Genomic DNA, 24,206 nt, shown 5'->3' with positions numbered 1-24,206 from the left:
CAATGCAGATAAAGCATTTCTCATAACTGCTGCTGCCTACTGGAGCCTTTGAAACATCTGGACCTTTAATTGAAAAATAGTGTGATGCTATACAAAGCAGACATGCTAAGTGAAGTCAACAATTTAGAATTAAAAAAAAAAAAAAGTGTTATTTACCTTGTAGTTAAATATTCATACTTTGTTATGCTTTGTATAACAGGAAATTACTGGGTTAAATTTTTATGAATAGTGGCAGCATGAATAAGATAAATTAAGTATTTAACAACGTTAATGGAATTTTACATTGCGATCTGCTAAGTCTGCAACACAAGCTGGGATGATACAAAGGAGAATCCACTCGTCAGAAAAGAACAACTTGGAAGCGTCATATAAAAACTGTGATAACTGGCAGATAGTTGCATGGTCGCTTATTCAGTCGATTGTCCCAGTGGCCTCACTAGCAGTATTTTTCCATAAATGACATAAGCATATTATAATATATATAATTATATATATACTATATAGTATTAATATCATATAATTATATGATTACTATAGGAATGCAATGCTAGAAAAATAATGTAAAAGACTAAAAATCATGTAAAATACAAATACTGACTTAACCACCTGATGAAATAAATGACATTCTTATTTTGCCATGGTAAGGTATAGTATGGTGTGTTGCAACATGAAAGGGATAGAGCCACTCTGTCTTTTCATACAGGCACTAAGACTTAGCATTATGTTTTTGAATATTGATAAAATGTGTAACTGAACAGGTATTTTCTCCAGTTCTGCTATAATATTCTGCAAATATAACGAACTCTGCTATAAATATTTAACCATCATATTACATTAGATGCTGTTTTGCTCACTGCAACAAAATCTACTAGTTGCAGCTACGTGTTTCATTCCTGTGTAGTGTGGGTCTTGTATATTGAGGCTGATAAACGCGTTCATCATCCTGTTTTGCTGCCAGTGTGTTCTCTCTGAACCATATGCCCGTAGTGTCATTATGTTCCACTACAGTATAAGGGTTTCTGCCACATGCTTATTGAAAGCTTTCAAGATATTTGATCATCTAAACTTAAAACACAAACAAAACCCACACTATTTTCAGATGATTCTTGTCAATTCAGCCCCTTAAAAGCAATTTCATTGGAGTATATATGACTGTTCTATTCCCATTTCTTTTTGTGAAGAAATACTTTTTTTTTTCTTAATCAAGAGGTTAGGAAATATGGGTTTTCAATATTCATCTTAGAAAAATATAGTCCTTTGTATTGCCATAAACATCTGTGCTCTGATCTGTTAGAACTTCTATTTGTATTTGAAATATATTTACTCACATTAACTTAGATTTTTCCCCTTCATTTATTTTCTCTGCATTGTTTAAATACATATTTGAATAAGTTATGTTTAAGAGTTGATTACTGGATTGTATAGTAAGCTAAATACCTTGTCACCTAAACCAAAAACATTTCACTTAGTTTAAAAGTGAAAAGAAATTTTATTTGTAAAAGGTAAGCATTTGTTTCCATTTTGTGTAATGTTCAGCACTGTTTGCTGGGAGGTGAGTCAATGACTTGAATTAATTATAATTACTGAAAAGACATATACTGATTGAGCAAATAAAGTAGTAAGCTCATTTGTGCCAAGGCCATCTAATTAAATGCTAACTTTGGATAAACTAGATGTGCATGAAAGATTAATTTTTGGAGGTTTTTATGACTCCCACTAAATAATGATTCAGTAAAATCTTTGCATTATATCATTAGAACATCTAATCTTAAAGTGATATAACACTTAGGCACAGAACTCTACTGTACAGAAAGATGCAGTAAATTATTATCGCTGAAAATTAATCACTTCTCTAGGAAATGTTTATGGACTTTGTTCTAATTTTCTCTTCTGGTGTGCAGCAAAACAGCACAGGAGTGGGAAGGATGCAGCATATATGTTTTTCCTCAATGGCTTGCATTAGGTTCCTATTATGCAGGTACTTGAGAAGAGCATTTAGGAGTATGTTGGCCTTGTAATGGAAAGAACTGTACCAAATTTCCTTTATCATCTGGGAGAATATTAGTTGCTCTGCAATAACCCATTCAAGATATAAATCATCTGTTATTGGAGAGAGGTGTAGATTTTCTCGAGGGCTTTGATTAAAAGTTTATTTTACATCTTATAAAGACTTCCTGTGTTGAAAGAATTGATTGTTTAAATATGTAACTTTTTTATTTTCACATACTCTGTTTATATTTAAAGCATATTTTAATACAGAATATTAAATAATGATACAGATATTTCTAAAACCACATGTGGCCAATGAAGATCATTCCATATGCAGTTTTCCTGTGCTAACTGTAGTGACCACTAGTTTTATAATTAAACATTACAGCTTTACAAGTACATTCCTACAAAATCTATTATAATGCACAACTTGATTTGCCTATCATATCCTTCACTCTTGTGTCTGGAAGCAGTAGCACGCATGCATGCTGTTGGTGCTACTTATGTTTGAAAAGAGACCAACAAATACAAGAGACCAACAAATACCATTGCTATACATCTCCAAAGATTGCTGTACTCTGGCTGTGTTTATTTTGGACAATATGAGAAAAGTGGATTCACAGCGGCTGTAGTCTTGGATGCCAATTTATTCTTTCAGAAGAAGTTTGTGTATTAATGCCAATAATTTTACTAAGCTTAGCTGCTGTTACTTTTGTGTTTAATTGTCAAAGTGCGAAAACATACATTAATCTGCTTAAATAAAATTATAAAAAATTGAAAACAGAAAATCTGTGAATTCAGCAGATTGTACATTTCAGCAATGTCAAATAGCATATATAATTTCATGCAGTTCATGAATAGCAGCAGCAAAGAATACATGTAATGTGCCAAAAAGCTACAATGCGCTAGACAGTAAGAGTTCTGAAAACAGAGGTAAACAGATATAAAAATAAATGATTTATATGCATACAAAATTAACAATAATTTGTGAAGTAGTATCCCTTTTTTATTTTGTCTCTTCAAGGCTGTGTATGCTGCACAGGGCCATGTCTTCTGTCCTAATTGCAGCACCACGTTTGGTGGTAACACGTTGCTTTGAGTGAGATGAAAATGCTGTAGAAATAGCAAATTATTTTTTTTATGATAAAACTGAATGAAAATAGTAGGTAGTCTTAAGAGAATCTATTAATGAAAATATTAAGAAAATTTTCTGTGATTTATTGAATGTTTAGTGTGCATTCAGTTACTCTTGACTTCCTTAAAGGATTGGTGGAATCTAACATTTCTAACAATAAAACCTTAATGGAATCAGATTTGTGATTTCCTAGAAAATTAACGAGATATTTTGTCAATTTTATTCCAGACTTCATTTGTCAGAATATACAGTGTCCAGTGACAAGCTAAAAGAATTCTTGACAAATTAACTATGCCACAGGTGACAGATCAGGAAAATGTTAATTTAACAGCCCCTTTATGCTTCCCAGATTTATTGGAGGCTATTAAGGAAACTCCAAATGGTAAGGCCCTTGGCCCTGAATAGATTTTCCATTGAATTTTATACAGGATCTATTAATAAAGTTTGTCGCTGCCTTTTTGAATATAGGTAATTGTACTTTATCTTCTGTGTCTCCTCAGCGTTTACAATTGGAATACTGTTTTTAGTTGGAAGAAAAAAGTAATTACGCTTCCAGTAGTGCCTGTAATCTGGGTCTGAATGATCCCTCCTAGAGAAGTGACTATAAGCACTATATAAACCCCACAAGTTATTACTAGTTAAATCCATTGTGGGCAGATCTTTGACTCTTGGCCACTGAGACTAATAGTTTGATCCATTTTATTCAGTCCCACCACCTACAAACACTTACCTAATAAGCTTTTCACAGGTAGTAATTGAGCTCTGTGGGACTTTCTGCACAATTAATATTTTGCTGGATCAAGGTAAGTATGGATTCATTCAGTCCTGTAGACAGGTACCTGATGTTTTGGACTTCTAACGCTGTTTCAGAACAAATATCACCCATTTGTAATAAAAGCATCAGTTTGTAATAGAGATTTTTTCTAAAGCTCTTTGGCTTAGCGTTTGATCAGTCCAAGCCTTGTCCCGTGTGTTTATAGGCCATACTAATTTCTCTTACCTCCTGTGATAATGAATGTTCTCATTATTAATAGAAAGTCTAATAAGCTTCTAATTCTCAGGTTTCAGGCCCTGTAATGTCTTATGGCAATCAGTTTTAGCGCGCTAGGACTGTTACTTGTGATTGTGCCATTTTGGGTTTCAGTGTATAACCAGGCATATCTAGGATTCCCGTTAATTTCCTTAATAATTGCTGTTTGCTCATTCAAGTGCAAACATTGTTGAAACAACAGGTATCCTGTTCTTGCCGCTATCTCCGGTCATTACTGCAGTGTAAGCAACGTGCATAGATTTATGCGTGCTAGGATATTCCCCTGGCTAGCGTTTGCACCTGGACAAAGACAGACAGACTTGAGATTAGGGATTCATTACCTGATATTATTTAATGTCCCTTAAAAATAGTCATGTAAGTCGGAAAGCAAGAGGAGGGAGAACAAGAAAACCAACAACCTGTTTATGTGAGTAGCTGTAGTTCTGTTGTGTTAGTGGTTTTGTTGGAGAGGTAAGGTATCTCAGAGCATCAAAGGCACACAACAGCCAAGTGCTTGGGCTGGATGGATGCTGTAATATCTGCACCAAATCTGCCTAACTTGGAGGTAATTTTATCAATTTAAGAAAATGCCTTTAAGATGAAAAAGTTATGCAAAGTCCCTCCTACAAACATGTTGACATGTCATCTTGGTTTTACTAAGCTTATCCAAAGGCTTCTTAAGGCTTATCCAAACGAGGTGGTGTAATGCAGCAATTCCGTGCTTTTCCCCAGACTGTGGGACAAACCTAACACCTTCTAAATGACTACAAACGATTTCTTCTGTACCTTAACATGGGAAGAGGAGGTGTCTACACTACAACAATGCTTTATTAAAAAACATATTCGTTATATTTGGATGGATTTTAATAATGCTTTTAGCTATGCTAGTATGAATAACTTTAATCTTTCAATTCCTATTATTTCTCTAATTTATAATCACACTGAAGGATCAAATGGTTTTTAACAATATATCGAAATTAGCACATGGCATTTAACTCCCTGTTTTATAGTCTCATTGTAGAAATATAGTATTGAATCCTTTTATTCTGTTACTTAGAATTCCAAGTGATTAATTCTAATGATACTTTCTTTTCTCAAGGCCCATATATGTATACAGTTAGACAGAGATAGATGGTCACGTTGGGTGCTTTTGAAGAGGGGATCACAATATAAAATCTTTTGTCTGTTTAAAAGATTACAGGTTTAAAAATCTGTGGTAGATTTTTTCTTTTAATGCAAACTTTATAAAGCTTTATGTTGCTATGCATTTTGTATTTTATTTGTGTTAATCCTCACAGTTCCAAATAGATGGATTTTTTTAATACAGTAAGTTCCAATAAAGAGCAATATTAGTTAATCTTTCTTGGTCGTCTTCAGCTAGTTGGAAATATTTGCACGGCTCAGCCATACGTTTGACTGGCTCTCTTGGCAAACCAAGGCCAGGCCTAAGGTTTGTTTCTGACCCATGCCTTGACCTCCGCTCGTGGTCAGCATTTGCTGCTGCCCCTGCCTGGGCTGCTCCAGCTCTGGGCTCCGCTGGACGAGCGCCCGGTGCTGCTGCCAGCCGCTGTGAGCAGGGCACCCAGCGGACAGCTCTTGCTTCTGGACTGCTCGCACCTCTAAGGTTCAGGTTTAGGTCTGGCGAATTTGTGTGTGTAGACCACCACCAGCTGTGGTAGTTTCCTCCTCCTCCTCCTCTCCGTCTGACTGCAGCAGCCTCCCCGCAGCCTGTCCTGCAGCTGGGTGTCTCCATGCGTTGTATCCTGGGGCACGTCCCGGTGTGAAAGCCTTTGGCTCTGGTTTGTATGTCAGCAGGTGGAAGGGAGCCAAAGGGAAAAGAGAGAGAATGAGTCCCAGTAAGCTGGAGGCAAACTCAAAGTGGTAAGGAGCAAGGAGCGCTGCCAGCTCTGGTGCTGTCCCGAGCTCAAGTAGCTGGCGAAGCCGAGCGCGCTGCGGGGCCGTGCTGCGGGGCTGCCTGTGCCCGTGCCCTGAGCAAAGCCCTGGCTGCAGAGCCAGAGCTCCAGCAGGAACAGAGGGAGGCAGAAGTGCAGAAACAAGGGTTATGCTAATATTAGAGACTGGTGGGGAGAAGTGTTTCCTGAAGTCTTAGGTAGGCTGGTTACTTTTCCTTTTTTTTCTTTTTCTTTTTTTTTTTTTTTTCAATTTCATTTCTTCATTTAGATCCTGCAAGAACATGGAATCTTGCAGTGAAGTTCAGGCTTTTTATGGAAACCTGCAAAGTCTTTGCCAAATCTTTCATATTCCCCTTGCAGAAACGTTAAACAGCTGTAAATGAATTAGAATTTAAATTCAAACTCCTCTCAGTTTTAAGGCCTAGCAGTGTGTTTTGATCTCGCTACTGAAAAGAATTCCATCCGTACCACGTTGTGTATTAGCTCTGTCATACCTTCTCTTTCATACATTCTAATGAAATGTATTTTCTTGACAGGGTCATGTTGGTACAACGGCAACCAAAAAAATTGATGTCTACCTCCCACTGCATGCAAGCCAAGACAAACTACAGCCCATGACAGTTGTGACGATAGCAAATGCCAAGGTGCATGACCTGATTGGACTAATATGCTGGCAATATACAAGTGAGGGACGGGAACCAAAACTGAAGTAATGTTCTTTCTTTACTACCTCTTGATCTCTAATTTTCTCCTCTGCAGCATTTTTGCATAATGAAATGGATTTTCATGTCAATATTTTAGTAGATAAATCTTAGAGAATCTACCTACACATTTATCTGTATTTCCTTTTGAGAAATACACAGGCATCTATATCCATTTCTCTTTCAATTAAACTTCTTGTTACTGTATAATGATAAGCATATGAGGCCATGGATCTGTAAAGAATCATAATTTCAAAACACTATGTAAAAATAATGTAAAACCTATCTCTTTTGGTGTCATGGAGACATTTTTTATGTCCCATCTATTTTTTTTGTACTGTTCTTAATGGCTAAGATCACAAGGATGTCAAATAAAATGTAGAGCTCATCTGTAACTCCCTCCGTTTGTTTCTTCTGAGAGAAGGTACCTAGGTTCTGCCTCTTACTTCTCTGCTCTGTACCAGGTTCTTCCTCCAGATTCATGGAGAGAGAAATCACTGTACTGGGTGACGGTGTGTCTTGGAAGTGCCATTAATGTTCTACTGAAATTATAGTTTATATTTTAGCCATAATGCTTGTCTGCAAACAAGAATTCTGTCATAGAACTTCCACATTATCCTGCTTGCTTTCTGTGGGTATTTTGTTGACATAATCACTTTCATTCATTACAGTCATGTTAAAATATTTCTTGGTGCTTTTCTTTCCAGGTTATCATCCTGGAGATATCACCAAATTCTAAACCATTCTATGGTGATGACATTCTATGATGAGATAAGGGTCCTAAAAACAAAATAAATAGCAGTTTAACTTGAAATTATGAATACAGCTGGGTTCTTTAATTCAAAAACAAAGTCATGCAGTATTTTGTAATTGCTATAAAACTTTTATCTCAGTCATGTTGTTGTTTTTCAGTAGAAGAAGAGCAAAGTTCTTAGAAATTTTAGCTTCGGTTAATGGATGGAGTTTTCAGTACGTTTGGTAGTCATTGCTTACCTCTTCACTGGGGAAAAAACGTGCCTCTAAAATTTCTGAGACTAAGTAATGGTTTGGATTTTTCACGCTGGCGAGCAAGGATTGTTTGCTTTATCATGGTAGTTGACTGAAGGAGTACACAGAACAGGTACTTCAGGCCCACTCATCTGAGTAACTCTGCTTTTAAAACAGTTCTGTAACATGCAAAGAAATACTTCATTTTTTGCTGGATCATAGAGCATGAAAAGAACTTAAAACAGTGTATTATAGAGTTATCGGTAACAGTTATTAGCAGGTGACATTTTTGGTCCAAAGAAGGTTAACAGTTTTGAGGCTTTTATACAAGCCAGTCAGTTTTTCTCATTTTCATTGTTCCTGGAATGTTTGATGAATGTTTTTTTCTATAGTATTGTATTTGACTCTTTCAGCATTTTTCAAGTGTTTGAGAACTCTGTAGTCCTCTCTCTTGTAGCACAGTTGTGATGGGGAAGGGAAGACTTTGAGAGGTTGCTTGAACTGCCCTTTTTTAGGATCCTGGGGTTTAGTGGAGTTCTGATTAATGGATGTAGGCAGAGGGTGGCACAGAAGAGCAACCTCTCTTGAAAACAGTTTCATGGATATTGTTTCCTTGGATAAAGGATTTGCCTTAGCAATTCTGAACGTACACATAAGATACTTCAGAGGGTAAGCACCTCAGGTTTTTTGTTTGTTTTTACGCTGGAGAAGAAGAAATATAAAATTATTTGCAGGTGGTGCCATTTCGTTTGCTGTTACTGATTTGTGTTCATTATATCATAAATTCAGGAGTGGCCTATGTATATTATTAGCTTATTTTTTAACGAGTAAGATTCCACTAAAATAAATCTTTGGACACATGCATGTTTTTCAGGAGCACAGCACACCCCAGATGGAACAATGCCAATGAGTAGAAGCATTCCATGAAACATTGCTGCCCACAGCTAAAGTCAGCAGTGGGAGGAAATGAATTTCACTGTCTGACTTGAAGGATAAGATGTTACGATGTGTCAAAGAGTGATTATGACCAAGGAAGCTGTCTCATGTAATCAAATCTCAGGACAGAAATAGTAAAATAAAATAATTAATGGAGGCACTACTTGGTTCCCCAGAACAGTCTAACAGCAGCAATTGAGAAACTGGATACAAATGCTGAGAGGCAGGGGCAGTGCCTCAAGAATCCAAGAAGTTTGGTTTCTTGTGTAGTTCTTAGTTACTTGTCATGCCTCTGTTTGTTTGTTTGTTTGTTTTAGCATTGCTGACTGCCTGTTCTGTCCTTTAGCAAGGATTGATATAACTGTAGACTAATTGTTCCCAAGTAACAAAATAGCTTGTGTAGGTTGCACATTTTAGTATTTGTTCCTGGTTTAGTACGAAAAGAAAAAATCAGGTTCACTGTGACATTCAATTGAAATACATACACATAATGCTTCAAATGTAATGTACAGTGCGTGCAAAATGGTAAATGTACCTTCTAGTAATAAAATTTGAGAATAATGAGGAGGCTAAAGATTTTGTAATAAGGAGAAACAACTGTGCTGCCTTTAGGAAAAATATATCTTAATAATTCTTTTTCCTTTCTTTATGTTTTGTATCCATTTAGTCTACCTATTATAATTTGTTTGTTACTTATTATCTCTGTTTGGTGTCCTGATATGAGGAATTGACAGTATATAACTGACAGTATATATATATATATAATCGACATATATATATAATTGACAGTAATAACTGACAGTGTTAAAAAATTAAAAATTAATTCTACAGCAGTGTTTGAGTTCCTCGTAGCAGTACAGAGCCTCAGGAAAGTTTCTTTAACAGTATGGCAAAGTTTTCAAAATGGACAGTGACAAACATTTCTGCATTACCTTTTTGTTAACAAAGTTCCAGCTTACATTAGTAGTAACACACCATTATGACCTGTGTTAGATAGTAAATATCTTAGATGTGACAAGATGCATATAGATCACCTGGACTAAGTACACTCAACAAAGCACAGTTGCAACCAAAGGTTTGTGAATTAATTGAGAAAATTGCAAATCAGGTAGTCAGCGAAATAATTCATTGTCACATCCAATCAATAAACTTTGTAAATCAACTCATTTAATTCAAAAAATGATCTATATAGATCAAGCAACCAATTAAACAATTAGCATACACTTTGCAATTAATTAATTTAAGCATCAATCAAGCAATTAAAACTCCAAATTTAAACTGCAGAGTTTAGAAATATACTGCCCTGTGAACATTCAAGTTATATATGCTGGCAGATCTACAATAAGAAAGAATGCTTATTTTCAGCTCAGCAATTTAAATATTAATATTCCAGATAGTACTATCATGTTTTCCTAATATTAAAACTATGTTTTGTATATATAATTTCCTATGGAATTTATTATGTGGGAATGAGAGGCTGAGATTTTCTTCTATTTTTTCTTCATGCTGCGTTTGTTTAAGATTTTCGGTGTTAATTGGTTCTTGCTTGTTAGTACTAAGGTTTAACTGCTTTTAGTTATTGGAATTTTTAGATACTTAGAAAATACAGCCTTTCTACTAATTGTTGTTACTGTGTCAGACAGATTTTTACTTTTCCCGTAGTTTACTCCTTAGTTTTTATTTATTACACTGTTTACATGCCTGAAAGTGTTCTCTGCTTTTCAAGTGTATATTCAGTTGGTTTTTTGTATATGTATTTTTTTCACAGTTGCTTGATCTATGAGTAAAATAGATAGATACTGCTTATGTGTCTTTAATTCTAAAATTTAACAGTCATATAAATAAATACATTTTCACAAATGGTGAGGTAGTACTTCCAGCTTTATGAAGACTTGAAACTTTTTGTGGACCTGGTGTAGTTCAATCACTGTTGGTCTTTCGCTTCCAGTCCTTTTAATGAAGAAGTAAGACTTGCTGCCTTAATCCGAGGTTTTGTTTTTTTCTATTTCTACATGGTTATGGTAGCAAGAAATGGTGAGACATACTAATTTACATGCCTTTGGTGGCTTTTAAGTATATTACTCCTGTATTGTGTGCTTATTTGTTTTCTACAGCATTTAGAAACTGATATCGATCTGCTGAACTGAATTGGTTGCCTAGCTTCCCTCCCAAACGGACCCATTTTTTGTTTGTTTCAGCGATAACGTCAATGCCTACTGTCTCCACATTGCTGAGGACGACGGTGAGGTTGACACAGATTTTCCACCCTTGGATTCCAATGAGCCCATTCACAAGTTTGGCTTCAGCACTCTGGCATTGGTTGAAAAGTACTCCTCTCCCGGCCTGGCAGCAAAACAGTCGCTCTTTGTTCGAATGTGAGTATGGGTGCTAACTGTCCCAATCACTGTGAAGCATCTCTGTGTCCATGCCACCTCCGCATCTTTTAGCTTCCCTACTTTTCTTCATTTGACTGTAGCAAAATTCAGGGGGCACCGTGCATTCGTGTTTTTTGCAGACGACGCTATGGTCTGGAAGGTAGGCAGTAGGAAGTGAATAGGACTGGCAGCGACTCGAATGGGTCTGTGTGTCTGAGTTGCGAGTCTGAAAGTGCAGAGAAGAAAATTAGCCATTCTGCACATGATGAGTGTGGAAAACATTGAACTACTGCACTCCTGCTAATACATACTTGGAGTTTACACGAAGTGTGAGCTCATAATCGTCATTTTGCTCCAGCTGTGCTGCTTATTTCCTAAAACTATGTTCTGAATAATAAATGAAGTATGCATATAATAGCTTGAGAGTGTTAAAGTCATTCATGTTGACCTATACATTCATGTTAATACCTTTTCAGCAGGTATTAAGAACAGATCTGGCTGGTGTTTTTTTAATTGCTATTTATTTATTTAGTAACTATTTCAGGAAAATGTGTTAAATTTTAGCAGAAGAAAAGTACACTTACATTGTTTCGGTATTCCAAGCATGAGAGACTTCAAAATCTTCTTTCTAAATCTGATAGCCAAAACAGTAACTTTGTATTTTAAGACTAACGGGGAACAGATCTGATTAGTGGGCTATGAATAGTAAGTAATTCTATATGCAATTAGCTATAGAACACAGTAATACCAGTGCTGACAGAGGAGAGAAATGGTTAGTCAGGAGGCATGCTGGTTAGAATAGAACTGGACGTGCCATTATGAAGTTCAAAAAGAATCAAAGTGGATGACCCCATCCACCACTTAGTCTGGAAGCAGTTTGGTTTTTTGCTCAAGAATTTGCTGTATTATTCTCAGTGAATTAGTCTTTGAGTGATACATGCTGTGCTTGGTCACTTATTTTTCTTCTTTCATAACTTCTGAGTGAAAAAAGTTAAAACTATCAGCTGACCTTAGTAATTTTTCCAAAATACTAGTAACATAAGCCACAACTTATGGGAGAAACCACAACACAGGGGAGAAGTATGCATAGTTTGGATCTCTCAAAGTGAAAATGCTAATAGAGTTTTTGTGGTTATTGAAGCTTTTTTTTTAATTTACAAGAATTATTTGTATTTCAGAACCATACGGATGCTTCCAGTTTTAATACTCAGACATTATAAAATACTTCTGACCTATCTAGTTATTTTTACAGTCTTTACTGTGGAATGTGTTTCTTAGAGACATTCAAAAGCACTCTACTGAAAGAACTTTTCAGAAATCCCGTGGTGTATTTCCCAAAGGCCCATTCACTCCGTTCCACTGCGTTAGGTCACCGGAAAATAAAATATTCTGTCAACAATATTTACAAATAATTTATTCAAGGCAAATATATTCAGTTCTGCTGAACTGGATGCAGCCGTGTACAAGCTGATACAAGGAGGGGATGAAGCAGCCTTGCCGGTCAGATTACAGGGCCCTTTTGCCATTTGTACAGGTTACAGGCACGCAGCTGAGACAGGCAACTGACTCTTTCGCCTGTGGGATTGCAGATAATTCAGTTTCTTCCACCTGACTGGAGAATGCTGGATGTTTTTTCTGAAAGACGGAATCTCTTTCACCTACATGCATTGCACTAAAGTCAATGCTACTGCCATGAATTTGATTTTTAATTGACTTTTTTCCTGATAAATCATCCTTTAATAATATTTTGTTGTTTTCTTTGTTTTGTTTTCCAAAGTACTGAAGTGAAATAAAAAGAGTTACTTGCAGATTACCAGGTGCTTATTAGGTGGTTCTAGAGACAGGTATGGGACTGAGCTTCAGCAGCTGCACGAATGGCAGCAAGCCATAGGCAAAATAATACTGGCTGTAGCAGAGTGCTGTGAAATTCTCAAAGGTTCAAAGTCTTATAAAGAGCTTATCAGGAGAGGAGGCGTAACTTTTCTGCAATGTGAGGGCAGCATTATTGCTAATAATAGTAGACCGATATACATCATTAAGATGTAACTCCAGGCTTTGATAGTATCTTCTTAGAAAAATTAAATCTGATGTGGCCTTTAAAAACCTCAGCAGTTGGGTCTGTTTGCTTTGAAATACGGTATTATTATAGTATATAATGTGGGAACACTAAAGCACAGGAAAAGAAAATTTAACATTAAGGCATCTCATTTTGTAGACTATTCGCCAAAGTTTTAGAAAACATGTTTTTTCCCCCCTCATTCTGTTTTTATTTCACTCACTTTCCTAGCTGATAGAAGGGCAGGACATTCAGTTTGCATAAGTCAGTACTTCTAATTCTGATTTGATTTCCTTCTTGGCTGTGGTCCTTCTCTGGAAAGTAGAAAACATTTTTGTGTGATTGTACTGACAGAGGTAACCAGATAAGTTAAGTTGAAAGCCTCTCATTGCTAGTTTTAATGTTTAAAATATCTGTTAAACCAATGTGTTCTGTATTAAACAGTAGTCAACTAACATCAGTATTTGCAGAAATACAGTGTGAACACATGTATTAACATGAAAAATTCATGAAATTTTGTGGTAGCCTGCGGTTTAAGTTGGAGAACTCTTTGCATCACTTACCACCAGATTTGTAAATGGTCTTCACACTTTGTAAAGCAAGAAGGAGCGGAAAGCCCTTCAGAAAGGAATTCCTATGTGGGGAGAGCCAAAGCCTAGGGAAGCAGTCTGCCCTGGACCTGCACAAGTTGCTCCCCAGCAAAGCGAAGGAACACAAATCGAGGTAGTTGGAAGCAGGGATTAAATTTGTTAAATTTCCTTTAAAGTAATAATATTGTAAAGAAAATTGTCTAGTGCAGCACTTAAAATTATTAATTTATAAGAAGCTGAAATGTAAAACCCTTGCTCTCCTGTTGTATAACTTACCAGCGGTATCTTTGGTAAGTAACAGGAATTTTCTTTGCTTGATTAACCTTGTCGTGCAGGTGTGGTTCCTGTAAAACGCAAACGAACTTGTTTGGCTTCTGGTGTGTAGAAAGCACTTCCAGTTCACAGGATAGAATTTAGTTTAAGATAATCGTGTATTTTCAGTATCTGCAGGGAAAAAAAAAAGTCCATCAGGGATATGGCAAGTTCTATTCTAGTTGCAAGCAATAACAAAGGATTATGAGTGTTCATGGCAGAGCAGGTGAGAAGGTTCTATCAGCAGTGGTTCCGAAATTGTTGATAATTTCTCATCTGGAAAAGAAAACCCTTTCTTTCTCCACCACCACCTACCTCACTTAATCCTCATCATCTGTACTTAGCATGTGAATTGGGATTACAATTAAAGTTAAATGAACACGTGATGTCTCTGATTCCGGACGTTAGCTTGGAGGAGCTAGGACCGGCATTCCTGTCTGGAGCCCAGAGACTTCAGCAGGGTCCTGGCCCTGCCAGCAATTCGCTGTCTGGTGCCTGTAGCAGAACTGAGGTCCAGCTGCAAATCCTGCAAAAGAAATGTGAAATCTTTAGTGTAATGTATGCTCGTGTAAGTCCTCTGTGCTCTAGCTGGGAAGGTACTCCAGATTAGAAACAGGACAACTGCATCGTAAGTAGTAGAGCTTCTCTGAGAGGTTTTTTTTCTGTGTCCGTGTGGTAATTCAAATTTGCTTGTACTTCCTATGCAGATAGGTAATCAGAAATAGTTAGATTTAGATTAGAATTTTTAGCGTGTCCCCCTATGAAAACTATTTGATTAAAATATTAAAAGTACAGACTCTCTTATTTTTATAGGGATTTGTTTTAAGTTCTACATCTTCCTTCTCTGTTATCCTAGTAGCGCATGTAATCGTGTTTTTGTATTTTGGATTTTTTTCCCTCATTCTAAAGTATTTCAGCTGCTGTGTCAGGTTTATGACCTGTAATGTTTATTAATATTGAATCGCTGCTGCAAAAACTTGATGCCTCTGAGAAGCTTCATGATGAAGCATGGTGTTTTTACTACAGATCTCACCTATCCTGCATGTTAGATACATGCTCAGATGTTGTGCAGTCGCAGAGCAGACAGCTACGGAACCTCACCAGGGACCCCGTTTCAGCAGGACATATTTGAGCAGAAACAGTTTGCAGAACTTCATACACTTAAACTCCTGCCAAGGCAAACTCTTAGCCACTTGAGTTAGTTATAAATACCCAGTGGCAGTGGCTGGAAGTAGCCCACAGTGTGTTTTATATTCTGAGCTGAATGTGAATGTCTTTGTGGTTACACAGAGTAGTAAATAATTGAGTTTGATTAGGGAGAGGGACCTCATTATCCCCCCACCTGTGCCCAGCTGGTAGGGGAGGGTCGAAATGAAGCCATTAGCTGTCTCTCTTACTGGCATCTCAAAGAGCTCAAATACATCTGTGTCTTATTTTCTTTTCTGGCACAATCAGTCGAGCAAGCTAAGCAGGCATGACCGAATTTGGCAAGTTCCAAGGACTCTGGCAAAGTTACACAAGGAGAAGACGGAGGGCAGCCATCCTGGCTTCTAACTGCCCATTAGTCTAGCGAGTTATGTTTTTGGAAAATGTCTGTTGTGGGAAGGAGTGCTTTGTCCAATGTCAAACACGGCATTCTCTAACAGTCCTCTTTGATGTCGAATATGATTTGTCGGAAGGAGTCAAACAAAGCGCTGCATTCATGGAAATGCAGACTCCTTGAGATGATGAAGTAATACCTGAAAGAATTTGAATGAAGGTAGCTTAAAATAAATCCATACTATCGTTTAGGGGCTTTTCCTTGGAAATTTTATTATCACAATTTGACATACAATATCTAATGGTGTTTCTAGGAGTTGTAACTCAGCTGCCAGTTGGCACATAGATGAAATTTGGCATACAGTTCCTCTGCTCTGTAGCACCTCTTTCTGTTTTAATATTATGTTTAAATTGCTTTGACTATTATATATATATATTTCAAAGCGACACCTCTGTTATACCTGATAGATTAAGGTTTGAAGCATTTTAAAAATACCAGGCTTTCATAGTACATTTAATTCAATTCAAAGATTTGAAATGTGTATTTTACTTAGGTTACAGAAACACTCCGCAGAAAGCCTCTCACCAGTTTTCACATGGGTGTAGGTAATTGGCAAAATATATTTTAGAATACTCAAAAAATGCAAACTTAAGAAAGTTAATGTAGGTTCGAAGTGGAGAAGGAGGGCTCCCAGGATAGCAAACAGGGAGGGGTAGGATCCCCAAGGAAGGAGTCAGAGCAGGAAGCTGATGTGTTAAGTGTCTAGTCTTCGCCTACCGTAGTGTCAAAATGCAGATAATTAAACCCAAAAACACACAGTATTATCTAAGGCTAATATTAGATCCACCAAATCAAGGTCATTTAGGCTCAGAACCAAAAGTACGGCTGGCAGCCATTCTGGTTCATATCACTGTGCACTTTATCCTAAAAATTTCCCAGCTTAGGTTAAGCACATTGTGTCAATGGGGACTTTTACTCTTAACTTCGACTCTGTGCTGTTCAAGTGGAAATCATTATTAGTCATTCCTTGACGCTTTTGGCCATGCCAGTCATTCTCTGCTGTGAGCTTTAAATGCTATAAATTTTGCTTCAGAGAAAAAAAAGAAAAAAAAAAAAAGAAAAAAAAAAGATTGGAAAGACGGCTTTTAGAGAAGTTGTTCCTCATTCAGAACAGAAGCCTTTCATCTTCTGAGAGGAATTTCTTTATTTTTTTCACACAAGTCAAGCCCATGGAGAGGCCACTGCCAGTTTCTGCGCCTCCTCCCCCTGGCAGCACCCGGCACCAGCCCACTGCAGCTCTCGTCTCTTCTCTTGTTTTCTTTTTCTTCTTCTGAACCTTGCCACCCTGGCTCCAGCGCTCAGGCTGTAAAAGAAGATGGAAAGCCAAGTTACCGCAGAATGATCACTATCATTAACATTCACGGGTGGTTCACTTATCATTCCTGACTGCACAGACATGGCAGCCGTTATGAAACGTCCACAGGTGTAGCACGATGATACATATTACATTGTGCCACAATGGATTTATGTATTCTGTAACAAAAGAAAAGTGTAATGAAAAAATACAGAAGGTAATCCTTTATTCCTCCACAGCACAATTTATCAGTAATGCCTGTGGATGATAAGTGCCAGGGATTTCCTTTGCTTGATTTAACCTTGTCACCCAGGTATGTTTTTGCAAAATGACAGAAAATATAAGCTAAGGAATTTCTTTGGCTTCTAATTTGTAAGCAGCAGTTTTAATTGGTAGAATGATATCTGCTTATCTGCCCTGTTTCCTAGTGTGTTGACTTAGAGTAAAGGTACATCTTAGCAGAGCAAGCTAACACGTACGTAATTTATAATCAGGAAATGCTGGAGTTAGGCTGGGTGAGGACAGTTCATGTGCACCGTCAGTACAGAGCGTGGCGAGAAGCTGGCTGGGCTGGGTGGGTGCACATCTCCTCCAGAGGAGCCTCCCTGTGCTGTCGGCTCGTAAGGACGCCTTGCTGCCAGCGGCTGATGCTCCGGGTGCCGCAGAGCAGGGGTGTCTCCAGGGCTCCCCACTTGCCCCGGACAGCAGCACGGACCCGCAGCGCGGCCTCGGAGCTCGCCGAGCACCGCAGGGCGTTAGCGAGGTGGCACGGGTAGGGGAAAGCAACGCTGCCTGCTTATTGAACTGCAGCGAAGGAAGGGAGGAATAGTGCATCTGAACTCTGACTGGCATTTCAAGCGCTTCTGGCTGCTTTCCAGAGCAAATATCCAAAAGTTTACAAATGTGGGGTGCGCTTTACATTTCGTTGCTCTTGCCAAAGTTTCACTTACTGGATAGCACACTAAATATAGTAAAACACAGAGGTTTTTCTTATTTTGCTTTGATCAGTAAAATAAACTTTTAAAGATTGTTCTGGGATGAGATCCAGCTTCTGAGGCAAAGAATGGCTGGGGCTCAGGCATGATTTAGTAATAGAGTGTCAGGAAAATCAGGCTGACAGTTCTCAGGCCAGCTGCTCAATAGAAAGAATCGACCGAGTCAGGATGGGCTGAAACATGAGCAGGACCAACAACAGCATGTGCTCTTTAACAGCTCAAGTGTCAGGAACTGAAAGACGATTTTCCATTTTCAGGAGGTTCCAGATACGTCTTGGTTTTAGCAAACCCGAATTAGGTCAGCGCTGCTCCACGGCCGCGGTTCGCCCTGCGCACAGCAGGAAGCGGGGCTGGTCCGCAGCACCCAGCGCTGTCTGGGTGAAAACACATGGCAGGAACATCTCATGCTGAAAAAAATTAAATTAGATCTCTAGTTGTTTTGGCCTTAGAGTATTTTGAAAAGCGTTCTTTGCCTTTACTTTTTTTTTTTTTTTTTTACTTTTTTTTTTTTTCCTGCAGTATTTTGATTTATTGTCCTGTATTTTGGTTGCAGTTCTCTGGAAACCTCCTTTTGGTACTGCAGTGTGTTGTACACATTACCTGAAGGCGCCAGATGCCTTTGAATCTGTGCGCTGTTGGTTGGTTCCAGTTTTTCCTCAAACATCATGTCATTTACATACAAGGGAGAAGGTAGTTTGTTTGTTTGTTTATTTATTTATTTATTTATTTATTTATTTATTTAAGTATAGCATAGTTCTATGAAAGATTTTCATTTTAAACAATCCATTAAATTTAGCTCAGCGGGTCGATTCAGATCAGAGCTCTGATGAGTTTGGGTGGCCAGGTGGATGCCCAGGAAGCTGGCGAGGTGATCAGAAGGCGTCGGACGTGCCACAACACTCATGCACATTGCAGTTCTCTGTAGCAGTTGAAGGAAATATTTGCTTGTCAGTTAAGAGAGTGTAGAAAGGTCTCTGCTTGCTGTATGGTGGTATTCAAAACCCCTAAGTCTTTGGGCTGTAGGGCTGTCGTCTCTCTATTGCAGAAATCCATGGTACTCTCATGTGGCAGTGTGCTCAGTTCTGACCAGTCCGTACAAAAAGCATATGACAGAAGTAGAGGGGAAAAAGTAGATACTTGAGAAGGTCAGGAATGTTTGTTTGAGTATGAGTAACATAGAGTAATACATTTTAAATGGTCCAGAGAACATAAACTTGGGGCTTCTAGGCAGTTTCATTTTGCCAGGAACAAAGAGAATTGAGAACGAACCTTAAATGAAACGGGCTTGGGACGGAGGAGGAGGAGGCCGCTGAGCCGCGCTGCCCCACGGAGCTCCCGGCTGTGTCGGGCCAGGCACAGAGCCGGGGGAGGCTGAGACGAGCCCCATCCTGTGTGGCTCCGTGGGGCGATCGGGCGCTGGCACTGCATGAACGAGGCCGGCACACGCAGAGGGGTCGAGCTCACGCTCTGGGAAGAGGCCTTCTCGTGCAGAGGTTCCTCGGTAGCTGCTCTGTTGTGGATTTCTTGGCCATCCTGAGCTGAAGCAGCCAGCTCTGTACTGTGAGCGACAAGGCGACAGTGTTTGTGGCTCTGGTATTTGTAAGAAGAGTACAAACAAGTGACCTGGTGGCTAGCGTGTGCACGGGGCCGAGGTTCGCTGGCCGCGGTGCGTGCCCTGCAGCCAGCGGCCGGGACGAGGTGTTAATGGAAGCTGCTGCCTGTCCATCCTCACACACTGGACTGGGGATGCCACATCTGAAGTGGTCTGAGCTTAAACTCGTGTTCCTAGCATTTGTGGCTCACAGTGACATTTAATGTGGTCTTGATTTTAATGATGCAATTGTGTTGCTTGGATTGGTTTTGACTGCCAGTTGCTTTTAAAATATTCCAGCTGTGATATTCATATAGAGCTCCACTCTCTGATTAAAATTCTCAGTTGCCAGATAAAAAGCTCCTCCTCCTGTCTAAATAGCTTTGCAAAACAGTTTTTTTTTTTCATGCAGTGCAAATCTTTCCCTGTGGGTGCCTTGCAGCTCTCAAATTTCTGTGCTAACTGTCTGCAGTGACATCTACTGACATGAGCAGAGATTGACTGCGAGGTCTAAGGGGCAAAATTTACTGATATATTAATCCAGCAGCTCTTCTGTTACATTGTCATCTTCTCTGCTTCACCGGTGATGCCACGTTCAGTATTTGGCAGTTGGTATCTTCCATAACTACCTGCATGCTGTTTCCCACGTTTCCTCCAAGTGTCCAATTCTCCTGTGCCCACAGCCAAGACAAGTGCCCTGCTGGCCTAAACCCTTCCAGGAGGTTTTGTGCCACAATGGTTGCAAAAACATGTCCAAAAAGATTACATTTAAAACGATGCTATAATTTAATATTGCTGAAAAGTTGCTGTTACTTCTTTGAGTGTTTTCCTTCCACTTCTCCTTAATGATTTGCTACATCTGCCATTGGGACACGTATGAAAATGACATTGCAAACTGTTCCTCTTGTAAGCACTGTAAAACATCTATCAGATACTTAATAATGAGTACTTGAGGAGCATTGTACGTACACTTGCTCATTTTTCTTTTTTAATGATGAATGCAAATTGATCAAAAATAAAGATAAATTAGGAAAGTCCTTGCACAGCTTGAATCTCAATACATTTTCTCCTTTTTTGTCTTTGCCTTTCTGAAGGAGTTTGCCGAGTTCCTCCTTTTAACTACCCTTAGAGCACAACTTTGTTCAGTGCTGTGCCTGATAAGTATTTTGCTTGAAACAAACAAAAAAAGTTGTGGTGAGCTGCCCGATGATGATTATTTTGTAAAAATGCATGTGCATCTGTCTTGCAGAAATGCTGCTCATGGATTCTCACTTATTCAGGTGGACAGTATGAAGGTCACCATGAAGGATATCTTGCAAAAGGCCTTAAAGAGAAGGAAGGGATCACAGAGAGGCTCAGGTGGGTTATTTATTGTATTTTTTAGAGGAGAGGGTGTTTTTCCATGAGGATATTTTATATCACTTTTTAGCTGTTATGAAAGATGCACGCTTTTTTCAGTGGGTGTTGTGATGCAGTCTGCATCTGCACTCTGAAGCAGTTCTGTGCACAGGTTTGTATTCTAGATACTGGCAAAAGGCAGACCGTGGAGAAACTGTGTGATGTTTGCTGCAAAGCAGTGTATCCATTACTGCAAATATTTCTTTATGATAACAAAGCCATTTGCATTCAAGTCCAGCCAGCAGTAGCATGAGATGACGGGTGGAAGTACAGTAGGGCCAGTCCTTGATAGAATTAGACTTTTAAGTTATGTAAGAAAATGATGCCTAATATGGCTTTAAATAATTTAAAGGATTAGTTGTTACTTTTCGAGAAAAAGACAAATTTACTTTCCGTGGTGTTGTCAAGGTAGTACTGTAATAGTTAAGTCATATTAACATTTTAAAAAAGAAAATTTGCGGTACTTGCATTTATATTTTACAGCAAAACCATTCCAGGGTATAAATGCACATTCACATATATATTAGTGCGTACATTTCAGAAGTATAAGGCTGAGAGATCTTTCCAGCAACAAGAAATAATTACTGTGAGAAATTGCACTGAGCCTTGTCACACAACAAAGGAACTTTAATATAAACCTATCTATATACGAGGTAAAGATAAGGATCTCGTCTTTGTAAATGAATGAAGCCTCCTTATATACCCTTAGTTTTAACTATGTGAAAAGAAAATAAACCCTTTTCTGTTTAGAAGTAGTAGTTCAGTGCAGTTTTTAAACGAGTGTATAATCTGTCATGGATTTAATTAGCTATCTTCAGATGAAAGCTGAAGTTTTAATAAAAGTTAGAAGAGATAACGCAGTGAAGGACACGGATGAGCTGTCTCAAGGCCATATTCCAAGGGAACGATAAGAGCTGTAAAAAATGGCAGAGGAGAGCAATTGAATGAAGCAATGAAAATCTGATTCTCGTAAAAAAAAAAAAAAAAAAAAAAAAAGTGCACGCGAGATGCTGGTAGGGGTGTTGTAGATGAGACCCGCTTGCGTCTGCGAGCAATTTGGCGGCTGGCCAGAAGTCATTGTTCACCCTCGGCTGTGGCGGCTCAGTCCAGATGTGCCAACTGCACGTTTCGGCTTTTGCCAGCTGACTGCGCCGTTTGATAACCAGCTCTCTGGATGCCCATCACTGGCCGCAGAGATAGAATTAAATGATGATGATCTTCCCACAAGTTGGGAGAGGAAACAATGCATATAAATCTTGATTTCATCTCAGCATGAGAAGTCTTTATCCATCATCACTCATAATGAACAAGTCGTTAGCTGCGATGAATGGTGTTCTGTTTTTTTCAAACACCTCTTTTGTTCACTTTTTGGGTGACTTTTATTTATTTCCTGGGGTCAGATTTCTCTTCCCAGAAGGGGGATGTCTAGAGGATTCACTTAGCTCAGTCTTTAAACTGCTTTCCTCCTTCGTGTAACAGATGTTATTCCTTGTCCATTTGAAATTTGCTTTTGCTTTTATTTTGTTACTTTTGTTCAGTAGTTTAGAAAAGGAATGGAACTGTCATTTATTTCTTCAGCTAATATATTAATTTCTGTTTTCTTGGAACTTATGCTCAGAAGCCTGTGTAGTAACAGGATATAGAAGCATACATATTTCTTCTTTCTTTTTTCATCTCTTTTTTTTTTTTTTTTTGATTATGTAGGAAATCATTTAAATTTTCTTATAAATTATACATGTGACTTCTCACCTCTTTGATATATGACCAGCATCATTGCCGGATATAAGTCACAGTAAAAGTAACAACTAAAAACCTTTTGATCACTGTGTGTATGTTTACTTTTGAACATGTAATCTGATTTGTTGCAATAAGCCTTGTTGTTTGCAGATTTCACTTTAAGCTTGTGTGTAGATACATCCAGAATTAGGACCTGCAGTTGTAAACTTCATGAGTTGGAGTCACTGTTAGAAGAGTGATCACTCTAGGGAAAGGTTTTTGCTTGAATTCCCATACTAGTGAATGTCATAAAACGAATACAAATTCTGTTCTTAAAATGTTGGTGAGCACTCGGAGTGCATTGTTCACATTGCCATGTAATGCTGTCACGTGGGTGATGGGACTTCTCAGACTAGGCATTTATGTATTAAATCAGTAAATCATAAATTACAACTTTCTATTAAAATTATCTTCCCTTATCCACAACTTCCCTTTTTCTCAGTTACTTCTCTTATCCAAAACTGCAATTCATCAGTTAGCACTTATTTATTTATTTATAGTCTTGCTGTCATTTTTTATAACAGCAGAAATTGCAGCTGTTTGCACAGAGGGATCCTCTTGCTTGCACTGCCCTCTGGATCTGAAACAAGCCTTTTACCATTCCCTTCTGATGCTCTTAGCAGAACGGGATAAAAATGCTGCCTAGATTAAGGGATGGTTAAACCTCAGGATGCCACTACAGTGGGCATGGATTGACTGAGGCAGGCGTAGAAAAAGATTTTGTCATCATTCTTTATAGAGCACCACATTCTTCATTTTTGGAGTGAATATGCCTCTTACTTTCATTGAGAGATACACAGATAAATGGAATTCAAGATCAGACTATTAGCAGAGTAAGGTCCTGTGCCTTTGTCATTTAAGTCATTATGAAGCAGTGGATTAGGATGTCAGAGTTCTGAATAAAAGATGACATAATTTAGGAAAAGTATTTCTGCTCATTCTGCAACACTTTCTTCTGAGCTGACTGTTCTGGATTTTAGAAGCTACTAAGCAGAAGTAGATGTAGCGTGTTCACTTAAAGCATTTGTAATAGTTTAATAAAACTGGAATGCATATGAACTGTGCTGCATTTCCAGTGTGCCTACAGATCAGTCTTCACAGGACAAATGAATTATGTTTATAGCTTTGTTAGTTTCAAGTACTTGTAAAAGGAATTGCTTTCTGACCTATTTCCACTTCTGACTTCGGTGACATTTTTCAAACTTGTCCTATGTTTATAAGAAAATGCGAGCCTTGGTTGGCTGTTCTGAGTAAGAAACTGAAGAATTGCTGTTGTCTAGTTGGGAAGAGGACATTCTGTTATGAGAAGAACTAAGATACCAGGCTAGTTTTATACAGCTGTTTTACTCAGCTAGTAGTCCACAGTTTACAAGTAGGCTTTTTAACCAGCAATTGAAGCACAAGTTCCAGAAAACGCCCAAGCCAAAGCCACCTCTGTGAGATGATGACAACCTGAGCTTCTCAATTTCCGACTTCTGTTTAAAAATGCCTTTACTGTATTTGTAGCTATCAGCCCTTGCTCCCTTCT

General features: G+C 38.3%; 1 protein-coding gene across 3 annotated transcripts in view; it reads left to right on the top strand.

Moving 5' to 3' along the window:
- The window catches only part of MAPKAP1 (MAPK associated protein 1), a 102,763-nt gene that overhangs the window by 37,160 nt on the left and 41,397 nt on the right, over positions 1 to 24,206 (top strand). For all 3 annotated transcript variants that reach the window (XM_082775507.1, XM_082775505.1, XM_082775506.1), the window contains exons 5-7: positions 6,604 to 6,776; positions 10,890 to 11,066; positions 20,754 to 20,863. In XM_082775507.1, coding sequence (XP_082631633.1) covers positions 6,604 to 6,776; positions 10,890 to 11,066; positions 20,754 to 20,863 — 460 coding nt within the window. The remainder of the gene's footprint in view (positions 1 to 6,603; positions 6,777 to 10,889; positions 11,067 to 20,753; positions 20,864 to 24,206) is intronic.

Source organism: Aythya marila (assembly GCF_965140915.1).
Source record: "Aythya marila genome assembly, chromosome: 19".
Taxonomy (NCBI): Eukaryota; Metazoa; Chordata; class Aves; order Anseriformes; family Anatidae; genus Aythya; species Aythya marila.
This window is presented reverse-complemented; position numbering and strand designations above follow the sequence as displayed.